Below are 20,648 nucleotides of genomic sequence, written 5' to 3' on the forward strand. Positions count from 1 at the left end.
GCAATAGGAAGGAAGACGTCTGAAATAACACATGCAGGTGTGCCACTAGATACAATCACGAAAGTCCACATGCTGGACATGTTGGCTATGGAGTGAAGTCACGTACGAGCAAAACTGCATGTTTGGCGCTGCAGACTTATGCTCTGTGTCACTGTACATCACATACAAGCTGATCGCGGCACCGTGATAACTGTCGCATCAACAGCGTTCAAGTTCAGGTTCAACTCTAGAGCGTGTAAATTAATCGCGTGATCAAACATGTTACTTGTGCTCGCAATGTTAACATCGTTCACACCCATTTTATGTAAATATGAAAAGACGATAGGTAGATTGTGCACTCTGCAGTTTTTCCCTCCATATACTTGCAGGTGGCATGCAAGTGTGCTACGCAATCTGATATTGGGGACAAATGATCACACTCAGATATATGACAACTTTTTGTTTTACTTCAGGCATTACAGTTCTTCAAAGAAAAAAAAATCGTCTCGTCTGCAATGAGACGGATGACAAAAGCCCTGTTCGGCATCCAGGTCAGCCTATATGTACATTTATTGGCCATACAACAGCATTGGCGGCCAATTCTCAACAAGCCGAGGCAAATAAAAAAAAAAGAAAGGTCTAGGTTCCCTTAGGGTCGCAAGAACACAAAGCCCAGGCCAGGACTGCTCTGGTTAATTGCGCTTGTTCAAAGTACGCTACGCTGGCGGGAAGGCCCTCGCTTCTGCTCTTGAATGACAACAAATATGAAAATCATCGGCAGGCACTGGCATCAAATTATAATTGGAGGGAAATGAACCGGACCAGACTTTCACATCTCGTTGCTACGGCTGTATTGCACCCCTTGTAACTGAATTTACAAACAGAAAACGTGGTGACATGAGCGGTCGAATACCGTAGCTTTAGAGATTAACTTTTCTGTAACCGCCTTTTACGTTACAATGCATTACAAAATTGATCACCTAATGTTCGACATATGTGGGCCATGAGAAAAAAAAAAAAAGAAAGCCTCCCAAGAACACAAGTGCAGATGTCTTGTACCGATGCCATCACGATTGCCATGCTGGTGAACCACTAACCCTAGCAAAGAGCTGCGTAAATTTTGGCCTGCTCATTTCTCGTTTACCTCTTAAATGTTCAATGAAGGTGCAGCGAATGGTTCACCGATATGGCCTCCGGGGATGTTACATGCCATCTACTACTCCGGAGGTTTCTTGGCAAGACAGACTCTCGTAAATGCTTGGAACATAGAGGAATTGAAATGTAGAAAGATTACTGCAAAAAGAAAAATTCTTGCACACTCGACATATGACAGAAACGGAAAGCACTCAGGAATGTCAGACGATCTCTACAAGGAAGGCAGCCTGCTACATCGCCCCATAAGACACCAGGTTTTTTTGCGAGTGTTGCCTTTTTGCACTTCCTGGCTGAATTGGCATTCGTGTTGAAAAGAGCGGCAGCAAGAGGTGCGATGGTCACCGAGTGGAATTCTTCGGAGGCGCCACAGAAATAGAGACAGACAAAAAAAAAAGTCTATAACGCTAGTCCTTTTCTCTTTTCTCTCTTTTTTTTTCCTATCCGACCGCGGAGATGATGACCTGGCAGACATCGAGGTCTTTGCTCCGCACGGCGAGGTTCATGGTGACACCTTGTGCAATGCCCGTGGTTGCCAGCCGTGCCCGCACCAAAACGTCGTGGCCACCCCGGTAGACACCAGCCAACAGTAGCGTGTGCGCGCTCTTGCCGTCGGGCACCTTGTCCGAGCGTTCGCACACTTGCATGCCCAGGAACTGGATGATCTGCTGTACAGCGTCTGCGAGGAAGGCAGCACCACCAGATCAAAGTTTATTTTACACTATCTGAATTCCTCAAATCTCATGAATTAGAAGCCTGCCAGCTATTCTTGTGCAGAGATGTCAATGACCGGTTTAAACCTCCGTAAGAGTTCACTCTATGCAAATCTTATGTCTGTTTTTTAGAAAACTAGCAAGTAAATATATATATTTTAAAATTATATACTGCAGCAGAATGCCTTTTTTACATACTTGAACAAGAACTTTCTTTTATAGGAGATCTTACAGTCAAGCAGTTACAAATGCTGACAAGTGATGCTTCAATTTTGTCAACTTCTGTTTGACCATAGCACCAGCTGTCAGTAAAAAGTATAATTATTCTGTCTAAGGTCTTGACATTTAATAGATTCTTACTTTTCTATTTGGATCATGCTGTATATAGTATTGTGTTTGGCCAGACAAACTGAAACAACTGATACGTTACAATTTCTCTATTTCTCATGCACGTGATGTAGTAGTATTTCTCTTCAATTATACTCCCTAAAGTAGTGGAAAGTAACATCCACCGCAGCTGCTTCTCCAATATTCTATTCAGCTTAAAGAATAAAAACAGCTTCTACAAAGAATGGCAACAAAGAGCAGTCAAACTAACACCTAGCTCAATGCCCACCTTGCAATGTCTTCATTGTGCTGAGAGCATAGGTGTCCTCCACTTGGTTGTCATTGCCAAGCTCTTCCCAGGAGGCGGCAAAGTTGGCCTTGAGAACCTTCTGTACATGATCTGCCACTGTTAGCTCAAGGTCTTCCAGCTGAAATTTCAAAATTCAGCACTCAGCTTCCAAGGTCAACCAGCATGCTGACCTTTCAAGACCAGCCAATTGGGGTAACGCCAAAGTGGGGCAACAGCAGAAGGGAGCCAAAAGCACCATCACATATCCTTGGTGAGCCATTAACCCTTTGCGACACGCATTATGATCGAATGTCTATAAATGAGTGAAATTTACATAATTTGACGCCAAGATGCCGAAGACCCAATTTAAAGTGAATGAAAATATTAGAATAAATTATTTTGCATTTTATAACTACTTCAAATTACAATATAATTAATTATCTAATTATTGTACAGCCAGTCATGCCATATTTTTCCACAAAACAAATTCAATGACCCAATCAAATTACCTGCAATGGTTATTTGATGGCGGTAAATATCGCTAAAGGACAAAAAATTTCAAAATTCCTGTCGAAACGCCCCACGTCCAGTCTTGTTAAACACTGTACTGCCTTCACCAAAGCGATTGTGTGCAGCAAAATATTTCACCCAGAAGTGGCATAAAAGAACACGAATGTTTAATTTACTGTAAGCTCAGTGTTCATAGTCTCTTCCTTGCCAACAGTGCATGAAAATAACAAAATTAAGTCAGGTCTCCAAATGGGGACGCCGTGTCGCAAAGGGTTATGTACCAAACCAATGGGCTGCTAATGGACCATAGCCTCTCTGCAAGACTGCAGCATTATTTTTCTCGCATTAATTTCTTGACACAACACACTAACTTCATCACACGACACGACTTCACCAACACACAACACACTCCAGACAACAGAGGCATGAGATACGAACAGTCAGCAGGTAGATCCATTGATCCCTCCAAATAAACGGAAGTGTAAATCACCAGCAAGTTTGAAACGACTGCATGCTGTCGTTAGGTGGATCATTACTCACCACATACTCGTCCTCATAACCTTCGTCATCATCGGGTTCACCAGTGTTAGGGTCACAGTCCTTGACCAGATACTTCAATGTGTTGCTGAATGTCCCTGCAACTGAGCGTGAAATAGTTGAAGTGCAATGATTAGAAAGCTATAAGCACGAGCTTGTTTGCAAAAACGTGTGTGTAGAGACACAAAAAATATTACTGCCAACATACAAATGAAATAGCACTTGTCATGTTTACATATCTTCACCTGTCTCCATCTTAGCTAAAACACGTTGGCGGGCTAGTTGGTTTGCATCCATGAAGAGTGGTAAGCGCGACTAGACAGGGACATCTTAGCCCGCTTAAGTAATGCATCCACCTGCCAAACCTGACACACTTGTCATTATTACCAAAACTGTTACATTTGCCACCGACAGGTGAGCTTATACACATCATTATATCCTCACGTGAATGGCAAAACTAACTATTGGACAAAAAATAACTTTTCATCAAAACAAAAAAAAAGCCACGTCTTTCTTAACTGAGAGAGCAGTAAAAAGTTACAGTTGGGCAGCATGCTGTCTGTAGTGCTTTCTGAATTAGTGCTAAATTTTCTTTATGTCGAGTAACTTATCCATTCCAACATATATGTACAGCTTTCCATGGCCTTCTGAATTAGCCATTTAGCTTTACTGGCAAGCAAGACCTGCTGACCTAACCTTTCATGGTGGAGTCAAGGCAGGGAAAAACATCGACGTCAAGTGCCGTTTATACTTGCAGTGCATATGAATTGCACATGATGTGCCAAACTGTGGGCCACTTGTAAAACGTACATACCCAGGAGAGGATCTTCGAGCTCCATTTCGAGGCAGACATACGCTGTCCCAGGAACATTGTACACCAGCTTGGAACAGGACACCTCTGCGATAACATGGAAGCCTTCCGCTGGCTCCACAGCTACACGCACGTGCTCTAAAATCTGGTCGTTGAGTGTGTTGGTACAATCGAACTGGAAAGAAATTGAAGCAGGAAACCCAGGTCACCACAAAGCAAGGTGGTAAGCTTTTAATACTGCATACAAGAGCCAAGGCTTTTCACGTACCATGTTTACTCGAATGAAAGTAGGCCTCAGTTATAAGCTAAACCGTCTAAATTAATATGCAAGAAGCTTTTCTTTTTTAATGAAAGCATTTCAGGAATGCAAACACCAAACAAGATGGTGTAAAGAGAGTCACAAAAAGGCAAGGTTCCTTCTAGGCAATACTCTGTGGCATGCTCGGTGCCTGTATTTCATCCAAACCAAACCACGAAAAACAAACAAAGATTGTGCCCATACAGTATGCATTCAATGAGGCCAAAACTTCTAGGCCTAAGTTTGCCTACCGTTACAGCTAGCAACTGAATCTTCAAGTCTAAGCTGTTCCATAGCAGTTTCATAACCTATGCCCTTAAAGAAACTATCAACCTAGATTTGAATGAGCACTGTTATTTGCGCCAACAAGAAGTCCCACCTGTAATACAATGTGCCTGCTGTAGACGTGTTTGATGCACTTGACAACGTACTCCGTCTCGGACTCTGTGAGGCTCACAGCAGGTGAGGACTTGAACAGTGGGCCCAAGCCAAGAGCCACGAGCTCGGGAATGTTGGCCAGTTGTTCTGCAAAGACACGGCGATTCAGCGATCTGGCCGGTTCCACTTTTCGACTGGTATTAAGAGGCAAAGCTCACCTGCATACAGATCTTGCCTAGATGCAGCCACTTTGTCCGGTTTGCCCTTAGGTACAGCCTCTGCATCAAGTCACAGAAGTCATTGGCTTAGTTATCCAAGAGCAAAGCTCAAAGAACAGCTCTCTGAACCTATCTAGCCATTTTTTATATGAAAACACAACAGAAAGCTACAGTTCAAAGTCAAGGAATCATGGGATTCTTATTTTGAGCTGGAGGTTTCAAAAGCGCAGCGTGCAAAGCTAAGTAGATTTCCGTGTGTTCCTATGCCTTGAGGTGTACCCTTTTTGGCACTGGCCACATAATGAAACTTTCTAAACAATTGTGCTTTTGGAGTTCCCACAAGTTATTGTGGAAGAAACTTGAGGGCCTCCTGAGACTTTTAGGGCATCTAATTGCACAAATCATTCTCAGGGGCTAAAGCAACTATCATGTAGGCTTGATTGCTTGAAAATAAAATGTGAACAATGAGTAAGCAGTTTTTTTTCCAGTTAATGCAAATGTGAAGAACTGCAGCAAAACGGCAATTCGGCCTAGTTGGAACAAATTCATCTTTCACTTACTCGTGCAAAACACACTGGGACGAGAAGAGACTTACGAGGACAGGCGTGATTCGCACCTGTCCGCGTGAGTCTCTTCTTGTCCCAGCGTGTTTTGCACGAGTAAGCGGAGGTGTGAAGTAGTACACAAAAAGGACTTGCTAAACCCCACCTCAAGCTGTCATTGTGGCTAGGTCTCCGAACAAGGCCACATCTTTACTTCAAAAATTGATAAAAACCGGTATACCTCGGAATGAGAAAATAATACAACAGGCCTTGCAAAGGCAATCAGCATCTTTAAGTCGAACAACACACCACAAGAAATGAAGATACCAACTGTTCTGTTAGCGCCAAGCATTAAAGCTGCAGCAGAAAGCGACGACAGATGGAAGGAAGCAGGTCAGAGTTTCACTGTGGTATGTTGTGCATTTGCCAACTAGCCATGACCTGCAGTCAAGGCACTGCTGCCAGAGAAAGGCAATGCCACCAGAGAAGCACAGACATTAAAATTTTAGCTTTCATCAATTTTACTACCAACCACTGCAGAAGGCTACATGCAGACTTGCCCCACATTTTGCCTTAAACCTCCCCCCCTTCCCCTCCTAACATTACTATTACTGAACAGCAGGAGCTTCAGGGGGGCTAGCAGGCAGAAGAAGCTCGAGCACTACTCCCTTCCCAGCCTTCGGGAACAAGGGGGTGTAATCCCTCCCCTCAAGCTTTCAGTTCCCATTATGCTTATGCAGGACAGATACGATATCCACAAAGATCCCCACAATAAACCTGTGCATTGCCTCCTTGCCTAGACTCTTGCTGCATCTCAGCTGTAAACATGCATCTGTTGTTTATGGTTAGTGACTACAATACTAGAAATCACGTTCCTAGCACGACCCATTTTTTTGTTGCAAATTACTGCTCAATATCATCCAAATCACACTCTCAGTAGTAAGATCACGTTTCCTTGTCTGCTGGTTTCTAGCCACAGTAGTTTGCTAATAAGTAGTCCATCAGATGCCAACTATTTAGCCCCCTTCTTCACCAACTTGAAAAACCCTTCCAAAGCTTCTGCTAGGTGCATACAGCTTCCATGCAATGTTCATCAACTACTTCCTCACTGCGACATCAGTGCAGTGCTAAAGAGAGAGAAATTGACGAAACTTTGATGTCTACGTCCTTCCGAAGAATCTCGTTAGAAAAGGTGACAAAGCACAACACACTTTGTGATGCATGGACACAGAAAGAGCAACAAGCAAAGAAAGGAGGAGAAGGAAAGAGGCAGACCACCAGGTGGGCTGGTGTCAAGAACAGGCGTGAGCACGACCATCTTGACGGCCGCTTCAAGCAGGAAGGGAACATGCGGAGAGACAGCAGTAAAGCAGTAACGCAGCAATCAGACAGCTGGGAAAGGTAGTACGTAAAGCAAAAAGACAACACTGAGCACGTTCACAGTACAGGGCCCAGATTCACAAGAGCTCTTCACAGTAAGCTTGTCATCAGTAACGTTATCAGTGCTCATCCTTGTCCTTTATTGCTGGAGTAATTCAAAATGTAACAGCATTTGCTGACTGCCATACCTACCAACTTGTGGACCTCGAAATTCGGGAATCAGCAGAGTGAGGGAGAAGGGGCACGACAGAAGAAAACTGGCATAAGTTTGTACTTTGTCTCTTAAGGTCGCAGGAACATCATAAACAGCTCTGAATGGTTGCCAGTAGTGTTTTTAGATGTCAACGGTCATACTGGTACCTGTAGTAAATTACAAAATATGCCGTGTCCCCTCACAACTAGTAGCCCCTTCCCATTCTTAGTACACATTCCCGCACTGACACCGGTGTCGTGACTAAAGTACTCCGTGCATGATAGATAGACCCAAGGCCAGAAAATATTAGAAACGCTGTCCTTTGTTATTACGTTTTTTTCATGGTGGGGGTGTGGCTGTTATTCAGGAGGTTTATGGTCTTGTTCGCAAAATCAGCACGACAGCTCAAAATTCAGGAATCTGCCGGACAAATTCGAAGAGTTGGCAGGTATGGATTGGCCAATGTTCTATTGTGCTAGTACCGTTCTACAGTACATCACAGTCAGCCCACACTAACTAGCCTAATTTTCTGTTCTTATAAATTGCACTAACAAAGCACCTGCCATTCATGGCAGTGACTGATGTGACAAGACAACTGCCACAACAACAATTGCATAAAGGATTGTTGAGTTTTCATGCCGTGTGTGGGGAGGGGTGTTGGGATTCATTCACTCTGACTGCCTATGCCTTTTTATTCTACACCCAAGGCATGGTACATAGACATTCTTGTTGCAGTTCTGCCCCCAACAGAATGCAAACACAACAGTTGGGAACTGAACCCACTACCTCATGCTACCTCACTCGGGTTAGAGATGTCGTGCGAACCTGGGCCCTGAAGACTACTATTTCTGCAAGCATACAGTAAAGACCGCCAATACGTTGCCACAGACGATACACACACAGCTATGCAGTCTTTCCAAACATTTTTATGCACAATGCACTAATTGAATGAGCACAGTGTCATCACTTTGAATAACGATTCATTAGTGGCTATCACTGTACGCTGGCAAGCAAAAATATCCATGCACAAAGGACACCAGTGAAAAGCGAGTATAGCATGCTAGGGTGATGGCCTGGGCAAGTTTGTGATGTGCAATCACCCACATATTGTGCACGAGAGATGAGACATTAAGAAAGACACACACTGTACACACTAAGGCATACGCATACTGCACTTTCTCACACATAACCCGCACAATATATACATAAAATTCAGAGCTAAAGCAGGGGTGCTAGTGTATCACGAAGTTCAGTGTGCAAGTTGGTTTCACGGCATTAGTTCACGGTAATGCAAAAAAGGTGGCTTGACAGCAGTATGCGGGGACCTTTCTTAATTTTCATTTTTTCGCAGTTTGTAGCAGGAGGTGCGGGTGAATGCAGGGTAGGGTTATATACCGGAAAGAACGGCATAGGCACAGCACTACGAGTATGCATCATCCATCCTTTGTGCCTCGTCTTCTGTGTGCTGTATGCAGAAGAAGAAAATAGAACTCCTTCCAAACGCACATAAGGATGCAAGCCTGTCACCAGCACTGCACAAAGAGGTGCACATCTCCTAACCTTCATGCAAGAACACCAATCTACAAAAAAAAAAGAAAGAAAGAAAAGAAAAGAAAACTCGCATGCTTAGCCAACAGGCACCCCCACTGATCCCCTAATTTCTGCAACTCAATACAAAAGAACGGCATTCTTTCCAGTCACCGCAAGTCACACGAGGAACAATCGTAAGAATGCTTACGTCCAAAGGTACCAGCTGCCACAATAGATGCTGTGAAAGACAGAAACAGTTGCTCAGTGTTTGACGTCTAAGCTGTACTCTATGCAGGCGCTCACAAACTGAGCCCAAGGGCAGTAATGCAGCCTGATATCTTTGCAAAGCTGTACAGCTACAAATGTCGAGCTCAAGGTTTGAAGGAGGTTGGTAACTCGCGTTGCATGTATTTCTTTCAACCTCCGATGGGAGGCTTCTTTCGGCATCAGACCTATCTTGAGTGATGACAGATGATTGCACTATAGGTACACTAAACCGTACAGATGCAATACATTAATACAATCTTGAGAAGCGCTGTAGAAGAAACTGCGTATAAAATTTAAAAGTAATAACCTATTAGAGGAGGAAGAATACACATTGTCAAAAAGGGTTGCCGTGACAATACAGGAAATTTTGCCCCTTTAGTGCATTCATTTTAATATACAGTAACACAACAGATTTCCATTACAATACCCAGCTGTGTTTTCCGCCACTTGTCTAAGACTTTCAGATGCCACCAGTGGCTGCAAAGTCCCAGAGGCAGGCATTAAATTGCTATTCTGAATTTGTGATGCCTTGACACCGCATGGATACTATATCAGGCACATTTCCCATATGTTTTCTCACGGCAATTTTGCTTTAGTTTTGCGGCAAGCAGAGACTGAGCACAATTTCAGGTGCAAAATAAGAGGGGAAAAAAAAATGTGCATAAAAGCCCAATCTCTAAACAGTATAGGAGCAGTTAGAAAAGTTTCTATGGTCCTTGTAGCGCTGCCTGCTATGTGTTAGACACAACCTAATCAAACCAACAGACAATGAAGCCAGGGAAGGCATAGAGAACATTATTTGTAGTCTTTAACTGTATGTATGAAACAGTACAGTAAACGTCATAGTACACTCAAACCTCATTATAGCAAAGTCACATCTGCCACGAAAATAACTTCGTTATATCTGAAAATTCGTTATAGACGTTTATTTTTAACACTGTAGCTATGACAAGACTATTTTTCATTTACTTCGTTATAACCGATAATTCGTTATATCCGTGTCCATTATATCCAGGTTTGAGTGTAATACTGATAAAACATCTTGACAACGTTAAATCAAAGGCAAATAAGGTGAACTGGGGAACGGTATAACAAATAAATCAAAGCAAGACAGCAATGCAGAAAGAAAGCAAAAGCCATTACCTTGTGGCTTCTTCTCAATGGGCTGTGTGGCGATGGGAACACTGTTGATGTCAAACGGAACATCGCCTGACTCGGCAACATAGTGCTGCAATGCCTTCTCAAGGCCCACTATAGAAACCTGCAGTCCTGCAAATGTGACATAGCACTTCTTTAAATCTAATTAGGGAAGGCACTCATTGTTAGCGTAGGTGTTCGGAGGGCCCCTCACTAGCCCTTTGCGCATGCATCATGATCAGCTGTCTATAAATGCTTGAAATTTACATAATTTGATGCTCAGGCCCTGGAGACCAAACTTAAAGCAAGAGGAAGCATTAGAATAAATTGTAGCATATTTTACAGCAATCAATATTAATTACAACATAAATAGATATGTAGTTATTGTACAGTCAGTCACGCTAAATTTCCTTAATAACCAAATTCAACGATGCGCTCAAATTACACACAGTTACGTGCTGGGATCGAGCGTTCATAAAAAGGTGAAAAAAGTTATTTTGAAATTGCTGCCAAAACATGTTATGTCCAATGTTTCAAACACACTGCTGCCTTCACCAAAGCAATTGTGTATAGCGAAATATTTCAACCAGATGTGATATAAACGAACTTTAGGCAACAAGAATGCTTAATTAACCATTTACTCAGTGTTTGCGATCTCTTTCAAGCCAATAGTGCACAGAAATGGCAAAAGTAAGCCGTGTCTCCAACTGAGGACGCCGTGTCGCAAAGAATTAGGGGGCACCACAATATGGCGCTGCCTGATTACATAACACATAATCAAACAATGCAGATGATAACGTAATACTTCTGCATTGTGGTCAGTGCTCAGAGATAATTCCATGGCGAATATAGGGGCTTTAACTAATGCTGTCTTGGGCCTGCAATCACAGTAGAAAGTCCTCCCCTCCAAAAAAAAAAAATGGAAAACAAAGGGTACTGAAGTCTGCAATTTGAGACGACCCGACACATTGACACTACAGGCTACGTGGTGGCACTGCGGGGGTGTCCAAATTATCGGACACATCTGAAAATAGGTCACTGACTGTATGGTCTTTTGTACCATTTTTACAAAAACATATTAGTTTTCCTTATTTGCCCTAAGGGCCCAGTATCGGGCATTACTTAGGCGGGGATAAGAAGCACTGAGGTTGTCACAACAGCAACAAACTTAAAACGAAGAGTGTATAAAGCATTATAATTAGGGGTGTGCGAATATTCCAAATTTCGAATATTTTTCGAATAGTGTTCGCTATTCGATTCGATTCGCACTGGACTTTTACTATTCGAATTATTCGAACTTCCCAAAAACAAATACAGTCAACGTCCGATTGAAAGTGACCCCTTCAGATTTTCAATATGCTTCACCTCATTACACTCTCGTATTGCAGCAAAGCTGCCTTTTAAGCTCTATTACGGTTGAACTTTGCCAAGACACAGTCAACGTCCGATTAAAAGTGGTCCCTAGATTTTCAATGTGCTTCACCTCATCACACCCCGATATGACGGCAAAGCTGCCTTTCAAGCTCCGTTACGGTCGAACTTTGCCAAGACACAGTCAACGTCCGATTGGAAGTGGTCTCTAGATTTTCAACATGCCTCACCTCATCACACCCCGGTATTGTGGCAAAGCTGCCTTTCAAGCTCCGTTACGGTCGAACTTTGCCAAGACACAGTCAACGTTCGATTTGAAGTGGTCCCTAGATTTTCAATGTGCTTCACCTCATCACAACCCGGTATTGCGGCAAAGCTGCCTTTCAAGCTCTGTTACGGTCGAACTTTGCCAAGACACAGTCAACGTCCGATTGGAAGTGGTCCCTAGATTTTCAATATGCTTCACCTCATCACACCACGGCATTGCGGCAAAGCTGCCTTTCAAGCTCTGCTACGGTCGCAAATGTACCAACTCAAGAAAACGCTGGTTCCAACATGGAGATGAAAGATGTGGCAGAGGTGGGGGCTCAATGCTGTTTTGGACCTGAAATTTGGGCAGGAAGTCCGAAAAATCAGAAGCCGAGGCTTTTTAGCATCCAAAATTTCAGATGTTCTTATATATCCACGTCTACGAGGCAGATTTGGAACTCCAGACTTGAAGGGAGCACACCCTGGTCCGCCACATCAGTTGGGCTTCCACAGAAGTTGAAACAGGAGGAGAGGCCGAGGAAATGGCATCTTTGCCTATCACGTGTAAAGTGTTGTCGGCAACACTTTGGTTGTGTCAAGTCATGTACATAAATAGGATTCAGCCTCTACATTGGCTCATTCTTGATAAGACAACTATGAAACACCACCCCACCAGTGCTTCATCAACCTAGCGAAAAGAAACTTTGATGTTACTATCTCATAAGAATATGCTTAGGAATCCTCTCTAACTTTTTCTGCAATTTCTCTTCGAAGTATTCGAAAAATATTCGATTCGATTCACACTCACACTTCAATATTCGAATTCGCTTCGCACCCAAAATTTTGCTATTCGCACAACTCTAATTATAATACATAAATAACACATAGTAATTTTACAATTAAAGAGAGACAGCGTGATGAATAATAGCATAATGGAATGATTATACAATGCAATAACACATATGCATTAGCGTTACAACTGCATAATACTGGCTTTAGTACTTGCCTAAACTTCAAGGAAAGCTTTGCAGAGCACTAATTTTTCCAAACCCTTGGGATCCGTAGAATTTTCTTCGTGTTCATAATCTCTTTACGCTGACCGTGTGCATTTAAGACCGCTATATCTTACCGTCAAGGATGTAGCGGGTGCCCAGGGCCTTCTGCCGTTGCCTGAGAACGTGAAGAAAGTAGGCAGCCCGGTCGCGCACCTCGTCGTCCGTGTCGAGGAGCGAGCGTTCAAGCAACACCAGGATGTTGGGCAGCAGGTCGTCACAGTGTGCACCGAATTTCGCCAGGGCACTCACCGCAGCTGTGCAACAGAAACATTACATCAGCCTTACACTGTTTTACTGGTGTTGTAGCACATTGGTGATACAACACCAACACATCACTTGCAACTAAAAATATATTTTGAAAACACAGCCTTAATATGTATATGTACAAGTGCACCCTTACGACCAAAAACACTTTTTATCATGTATGTGCACAAAAAAAAAAGAAACAACAGAGTGTTAGAACACACATGCTTATCTTTTTGGTGAACACTTCTGTTATCAGTCCTTGAGAGAAGAGTGCATGCATATCTTTGCATTTAAAACATTGGCCTTTAAATGATAGGGTTTAAGCTTTTAGCTCTTAAGTTCTCTTTGAATTGCTTGTCCTTTTGCTACATTGACGTGAATCAAGAAGCTGCCACAAAATGGTGTGCCAGGCAGCGCATCTAAGATGTTAACATTATGGTGTTTTACTGTGCAATGCATTGTAAGTGATGCTGCAGCAAAGGACTTCAGCACAATTTCAACCGCTTGAATTGGCATTTGAACATGGCATTTGGGCATTTTTGCAAAATCGAAGTGGAGTGGCAGTTACTATCATTAATGTTTTTGTCCCTTTCTGCAAGTGATTTTAAGAATGTCTGCTCGCTATCTAGTCAATTTTTCCAAGTTTACAGATGGTGCGAACATTAAGGAGGCGCACGAGAGGCTTACTTACCGGCACGCACAGGGGCATTCTCCAGGATGAGTCGGTTGTACATGAAACGGATGTAGCGGGACGGCGTGGATCCCTGGGGTCCCTCGCGGCCGAGCAGGCAGAGGATGCGCACCGCCAGGCTTGTGTGCTCGCAGTCCTCAATGAATTCACACAGGTGTGACAGCCCTGTAGGTTGCAAAGTCGCTTTTGAGCAAGAGTGGCGTAGAAAGTTGGGCAAGTTGGTAAGGATTCTTGTTCGTCTTGCTTCCTTCTTTGTGTTCCATCCCACCGTGCAGTTTGACCAAGATTTTGAGCAAAATCCCAGCTTGACATGGACTCACTCGCCAATGTTCAATATAACTTTTGCTCAATTGGGTTTAGAAAACCCATTGTTGCTTTATTGCATACAGTTCTCATACCAGATTACTGTGACATGCTGATTTACTTTGTAACTCTCTAAGAAAAATCTTGTTCCCAACAAGGCACATGAAATGTTTGATACGATAAAAACTACATATTGTACTACACAAATAATCACATATATGAAAACTGCACACGGATATATGTTAACTCGGCAAGCGTAATCAAAATCGATCAAGAATTCCAAAAAAAGTTTTCAAGCAAAGCGTCACGACGACAAACTAAGATTCACTTACAATGCGACCTTATTAATTAAAATTCCAGGGGGACAGGAAATTCATCGTACTACAGTAGAACGTCATTAGTGGAACCTGAAGATAACGGGAAATGATGTCCCATTTAATGGTAGTTTTGTTGGCTGCACTACGTAAGGCTTAGCAAGATAAGGCGTGTGGTTGAACTTTACCTCGAATATACCGCGGGTTTTCCCTAACTATTCGAACCACTAGAACCCTTATTGGCCATAAGTGCTGGTTTGAATTAGGTAAATCATTCTGGAAGCTCACCAACATCCTTAGCCTCTGGGTTGTCCTCAATGATGTGAATGACAGTGTCTACAATGGCCTTCTTGTACTCGAAGCCGCCCTCGTCGCGCAGCATTGATGCCAGGAACGTCATCAGCACCAGCAACTTGCGGGGAAACTTTTGGCACAGTGACCTGCGATGGCAACGGTGACGTCATGGTCATACGAGAGGGCGGCTAGGATTCAATCAAGCAACCTTCGGGTCAGCAGTCAAACAGCATAATGACCTCTGGAAAACCGTGGCGGGTCAAAGTTTTACCAGAGCACTACTAATCTGTGCTGTCGAGAATAAGAAACAATGAATGCCACTTCAATCTCTGAAGGTGTGCTCTGCTTGTAGCCTTCACTGAGGTCAAGAAACGAAGGTTTAGCAGGGGTCTAGTCTGAAGTGCTCCATTAAATTTTTTCACTCATCTTATCACACTTTTTGCCGAGTGATCAATCTCGGTGATAATCGCACACTGACAAACTCTGAAACCATGCTAGAACCAGAGACACTGACAACCAGACAATTACATTTGCCATTCTCATCTGTCACGGCCACATTTCATCACTGCAAATGATAAACCGAGCCCCTTGGTTCCCCAAATACTGCTCGATAATCATAACGCATATTGTGCCTTATCACGCATGCAGCACGTTTGTTATCCCTACAAAGACTGGTGTATATCCTCCTCACACGTAATTATGACACAATTATCTGCTGTGCAGCTTACGAGCTTGCTCACGTACATAAAATCACAGATGTGCTCCTTCAGCTAGATCACTCGTTTTCTTCGGAAAAAGCAAAAACTCACCGGATGGCGTGGACGACGACAATCTTGAACTCGTCCGAGATGTCCGACATAAAGGAGGTTATCTGCTTCATGAGCCGCTCTATGCTGCTCTCGCTGCCCGTCTTGAGCAGCGTTGTGATGGCCAGCGTCGCAATGGACCGGTTCACGTCTGTGATCAGGTTCTCGAGGTCGAGGTTACACGCAGTCACTGCCGCCGGGTGTGCCATTGCCACCTAATTTTGAGAAAACGTTTTCTTTAGACTTCCAATCACAAAGCCTGTGTAAAGGAACTGCACGGCTTTTAAAGTTGGCTTTCCCGATTAGCTCATTCATCTGGCAGGCCAACTGGCTGCAAGTTCAAAAACATGCGACAGTTTAATACAGGTGTCACACAGTCACTCTTGATTGCGGTTGGGCCTGATCCGGATAGCATTTTTCCATTGTGATTGGCTTCTTTACGCAAGCCCCAGAAGGGAGCCAATCACTGTTGAGAAATTTGATAATTGCAACCATCATTGCACTATGTGACACTGGTATAAGCTTGGCTGTAAACGTATTACCACGAACGGATTAACGAGTTCCCTGGGAGGTGGAGCTCACTGTGGAATACTGGTAGTGACCACCTCGTGATGCCTTGTCCAACTACAGTGCACAGGAAATGCTTTTGAGTTTTCTTCAAACAAGCAAAAAACCCTAAAAGAAAATGTGTTTTTACGTTTATGCCACTGCAGACACTTCATGTGAGCAGCCGAGCAGAATATGGCAGTCACTACAGCGTATGTGTGCTCTCTCCGGTTAACTCTTGCACCATTAAACAACACATCCCATCATCTCTCAAACTCTGCACCACAAGATGTCACAATCGGCAATATTAATGCCGTACAGATTACACCCAACTGGTAGCCTGGTATTTCATGTGGGCACCGGCCAACAAAGAATTAAAGTGCATTGATTTGCAGGCAGGCATTTTTGATTTAGCACCGAATAGCAGCCTCACCTTGTTTAGTGTGCGGACGGCTGCGAAACGCAGCGTGGGCTTGGGGGAGCTGCAGAAGAGCTGGAGCACTGACACGGCCGGCGTGAGCTCGCGCGTGGTGGTGGACCGCAGGTTGACGATGGCGTGCGCTGCCTCGTAGATGACCATTTCACTCTTGTGCCGCAGGCAGCTCTCCACAAATGCAAACATGGGGCTTTCCGGTCTGCAGCAATCAAATTAATAATGCAATAATCGTGTTTTACTCAGGGGTGGGCAAATAGCAAACTTGAGGTCCAAAGCGAATAGTGATTCGGCCGAACAATATCGAATAGAATAGTTCATATAGTGTATGTTGCATATGAAGAAAATTAGCATTTTCAACACGACCCAACTAACATGCACAATATATTTAAGAACTGGAGCTAGGCATGAGCGAATTTCACTTTTTTGCTTCAAAGTGAAGTGGAAGCAACTTTGAATAGTAGCAAGATATGAGTAGCAGTAGGATGCAAGCTATAAGCGGTAAAATATGTTGCATTTTAAAATTTGCCAAATTTAGTGTGTATAAGCCTGTATAACATGCTTTTAAACTTTAAAAATAAATCAATTGAGGTGCAAGTGCTATGTGCACTTGCACCTGAATTGATTTAATTTAACCTTGAAGAGTGGCTTCGTGGCAGTGCAGATTTCCCCTGGATAAGTGGTTTCACGGCATAGCAGCCCCAGGCTGCGGTGAAACCACCCTTTCAGGGGGCTCCGTGCAGTAAGATATACAGTCAGCTGCCGATTTTTCGGACGCCCGATTTTTCGGACATGCTCGAAAATTCGGACGCTTTCGCGGCACCGTCACCAGCCCCGTAGACGTCCATGTATAAGAATGTCCAAAATTTCGGACGCTGAAACTCTTCGGCGTCCGATTTTTCGGACTTTCTGCCCATATTGCAAGTCCGAAAGGCAATAATTGGAGCCCCCACCTCTGCCGCGTCTATCATCTCGTAGGTTCGAACCAGCGCTTTCCCGAGTCGATCTGTTTGCGATAGCAGCAGAGTCCGAAAGTCAGCTTTGCCGCAATAACGAAGTGTTATGGGGTGAAGCAGACCAGAAATTCAAAGGGGCCACTATCACGGCGCCGTGCGGCGATGTCTTTACGGATAAGCTGCGGAAATGCACGGAGGCGTGATGGCGGCAGGTGGCAAACGCGCCAGTACGGCTTGATCGCCGACAACATTTACGATAAACATCTTCAGTTAACTGCTCGGTAGTGCAAGTGGCCTAGCGCAGTTGCATGCGTACAGCACGCATTTTGTAGGCGAGAACCCAAACGTGCAACGCCGCCATTCATGCTGCCGCTTTTTGCGAGACCGCTAAGTGCCTGCACAGACGCGTCATCACAAATTCGTGCGTACGGTACACCCACAGTACAGTGACGGTGTCAGCTTAGTTGGCGATGTGCTGCACACAACTAGAAACGATCGGCTTCACACGGCAGCAAATGCTGCGCATCGCAGAGATTCGGCGACGCATGTGCGCATCGTTTACGTGCGCACACGCATCGGAGAAAGCCGGACTAGTCATCGCGCTTTCACCAAACGCTCCATGCGAGTGAGCAGCAATCTATTCCGCGCTTTGCTGGTATCTGCGGCGCTCATCACGAGATGCAAATTTGCAAGTGGCAGTTGGCACGTAGTTAAGCGGGGTTTGCGGCAGGTACCGAATGTATTTGCGAGAGCCTGGGTGCACACCAAAATGCCTGATAAGTGTACTGGGAGGCATTAAAGCTATTTCAGACGGGGCTATGGCGATTTGACCGCGTGAACGGAATAAGTAAGCACGAATTCGTTTTTTCGGACTGCCCGAATTTTCGGACGATTTTGCGGTCCCTAGGGAGTCCGAAAAATCGGACGTTGACTGTACGTCTATTCGTTCATTTCAAATACCTTGAAATTTAGAATAATGTAAATTCGTGACGAAGCAAATTCAAATACTGTAATATTCGTTCAATATTCAAAGCACTCGAATATTTGCCCAAGCCTAGTTTTACGTGCTAAAACCATGATACGACTATGAGGCATGCCGCAGTGGGACCACATGGGGTTTCTTAAAGGATTTTTCAACCACCGAAATACGGCTGCCATGGCCTTGAATCAAACCAGTGCCCGCATATGTAGAAGCACAACACCTAACCTGCTAAGCCACCAGGTGGGTAGCAATCAAAACACATCGGCCATATACAATGCAGCCCATAAATACGGAGCATCCAAAGTAGACAACGTGGCCTTTCCACAAAAGATGCATCAGAGGAAATGTGCGGTTGACCTGAACTGATAGACTCTGTTCCGAAATGCCCAGTGTTTCACTTTTACTGAGAAAGCTTCTGTAAGCAAGGACATGCAAGAATGGGGTAGGGCTGCCTTTACAAAAACATAACCAGCACAAAGAGGAATTCTTTCTTACAAGATGTTTTTCTGAAATCATACCCAGTAAACCTTACGTAAAGCTAGAAATAAATGAAATGAACAGAAATGGACCTAATGTTAGAAATAGGTGCAAAAAATTACACATACCAATTTTTGAACACATGAGCTTGAGGTGTTTCTTCTTTCTTATTTTTAAAGCTCAGCTAAAACAGAACATTGTGTTTTTGGCCTAGTTGCCAAGTAATGATCATGTAAAGGCCTATCAATTTAGGTTGTTTCTAAATAAAGCAGTACCCACCCTATCTATGCATCATCTTTATCTCCCATGCCTCAAAAGTTATCAGTGAGGCAACGGGAACACCGTACAGCACCGTGAAACGTGGAGGTCAAACTCGGCATCAGACCAGTGATCAGACTTTTCTAGAGCCTCGTGCAATGCTTTACTTGATTAAAACAGGGCCAAGAATAATTTCTCTAGCTTTCTTAAAACATGTGATCAAGAAGGTGCGGTACTCACCCAACACCGTCTTCTTCAATCAGCTTGCTCGCAATTCGGATCTTCACAAAAAATTGGGGAAAAAAAAATGCAATTAAAAAAAATAACAAAAAATGCAGTTTATTATGATGGAGGGTTTATATCAACACATGTCCAATGATTAGCGAGAAAGCTAAGACCAAATACCAATTTATAAGTTGACTCTTTCCACAGAGCACACCCACAAAGATGCAGTAATTTCTTACACCAGCCATAAGTTCTGAGGTGCCAATGGGTTCCTACCAGAGTGCTGTGTATGGGACTTATAAAAATGTACTCATTAAAAATATTTCGTTGTAACATAACTTGCTTTTCATACGTCTATCTCTAATATATAACATTATCCAAACAGAGTAATGACCAGATTGCCTACAGGTAGTGCTATAAAAGCACTGGCTATTGGTTTAGGAAAGGCACAAATACAGAGAAAGTAAACTCGGCTTGGCTACACACCCCACAAACTGTTTGTGTGTATTAAAACACACTGTTGCAATCATGGCACACAGTAGCATTGGCGGATATGCAAAATGAGGCCTTGAAAAATTAGGGTGGGGTGAAACTGAAAATTAGTTTTAAAATTTGCAGTGGTAATAGGAGCTATGGCTATAAAATTTGCAAGGAATTTTAAAGATAGACGCAGGCTGCATTGGAGCTCAAAATTAGTTTTAAATGGTCTTAAGTGTTTTTTAGTTTTTGTTTTTTTAGTTTTTCTACATATGTACCTTTTTATTAACATCTATCTGCAGAGCATTGCAATTTTGTGCAAAGGTAGCAACCAAAACTTTACAAAACTGTAACTAAAATTGTGAACGTACAAGAAAACTAAATTTGTTATCTATTTAATACGTTTGTCAATGTATGAAAATTGCCGCTTATGAATGTTTTTTTTTATACAAAGAAAATACAAATACACCTAGTCTACTAGCTGTTTCTAGTTCGATTTTTGTAAATGCTACTGGTTAACACACATGAGGAATTTTGTTTGCTTATGCCCTATAGTTCCCTAGAAGAAGGAACACAAACATCCAAAAATGTTGTTTTGAGAAACACAGCAATCACGCAAAGGTACATCCACATTTCCTGTCAACTTGTCGAAGAAAAAGGACCAAAAATTATTTTTTTGAGACTGCGGATACCCGAGTGTGACA

At 43.4% G+C, this 20,648-nt stretch overlaps 1 protein-coding gene across 4 annotated transcripts in view; it reads right to left on the minus strand.

Annotated features, from left to right (window-relative positions):
• Positions 1–424: 424 nt before the first annotated feature.
• The window catches only part of LOC119406963 (coatomer subunit gamma-2), a 30,645-nt gene continuing 10,421 nt past the window's right edge, over positions 425–20,648 (minus strand). For 2 of the 4 annotated variants that reach the window (XM_037673777.2, XM_037673778.2), the window contains exons 10-24: positions 19,483–19,523; positions 16,570–16,771; positions 15,594–15,805; positions 14,779–14,930; positions 13,874–14,038; positions 13,011–13,190; positions 10,268–10,393; positions 9,066–9,095; positions 7,030–7,083; positions 5,213–5,272; positions 4,996–5,141; positions 4,322–4,493; positions 3,511–3,611; positions 2,461–2,599; positions 425–1,810 (exon numbers count right to left, since the gene is read on the minus strand). In XM_037673777.2, coding sequence (XP_037529705.1) covers positions 1,572–1,810; positions 2,461–2,599; positions 3,511–3,611; positions 4,322–4,493; positions 4,996–5,141; positions 5,213–5,272; positions 7,030–7,083; positions 9,066–9,095; positions 10,268–10,393; positions 13,011–13,190; positions 13,874–14,038; positions 14,779–14,930; positions 15,594–15,805; positions 16,570–16,771; positions 19,483–19,523 — 2,019 coding nt within the window. In that variant the 3' untranslated portion in view covers positions 425–1,571. The remainder of the gene's footprint in view (positions 1,811–2,460; positions 2,600–3,510; positions 3,612–4,321; positions 4,494–4,995; positions 5,142–5,212; positions 5,273–7,029; positions 7,084–9,065; positions 9,096–10,267; positions 10,394–13,010; positions 13,191–13,873; positions 14,039–14,778; positions 14,931–15,593; positions 15,806–16,569; positions 16,772–19,482; positions 19,524–20,648) is intronic. The other 2 variants (XM_037673779.2, XM_037673780.2) reach the window with 2 other exon arrangements.

The sequence above is a fragment of the Rhipicephalus sanguineus genome, chromosome 10, assembly GCF_013339695.2.
Source record: "Rhipicephalus sanguineus isolate Rsan-2018 chromosome 10, BIME_Rsan_1.4, whole genome shotgun sequence".
Lineage (NCBI taxonomy): Eukaryota > Metazoa > Arthropoda > Arachnida > Ixodida > Ixodidae > Rhipicephalus > Rhipicephalus sanguineus.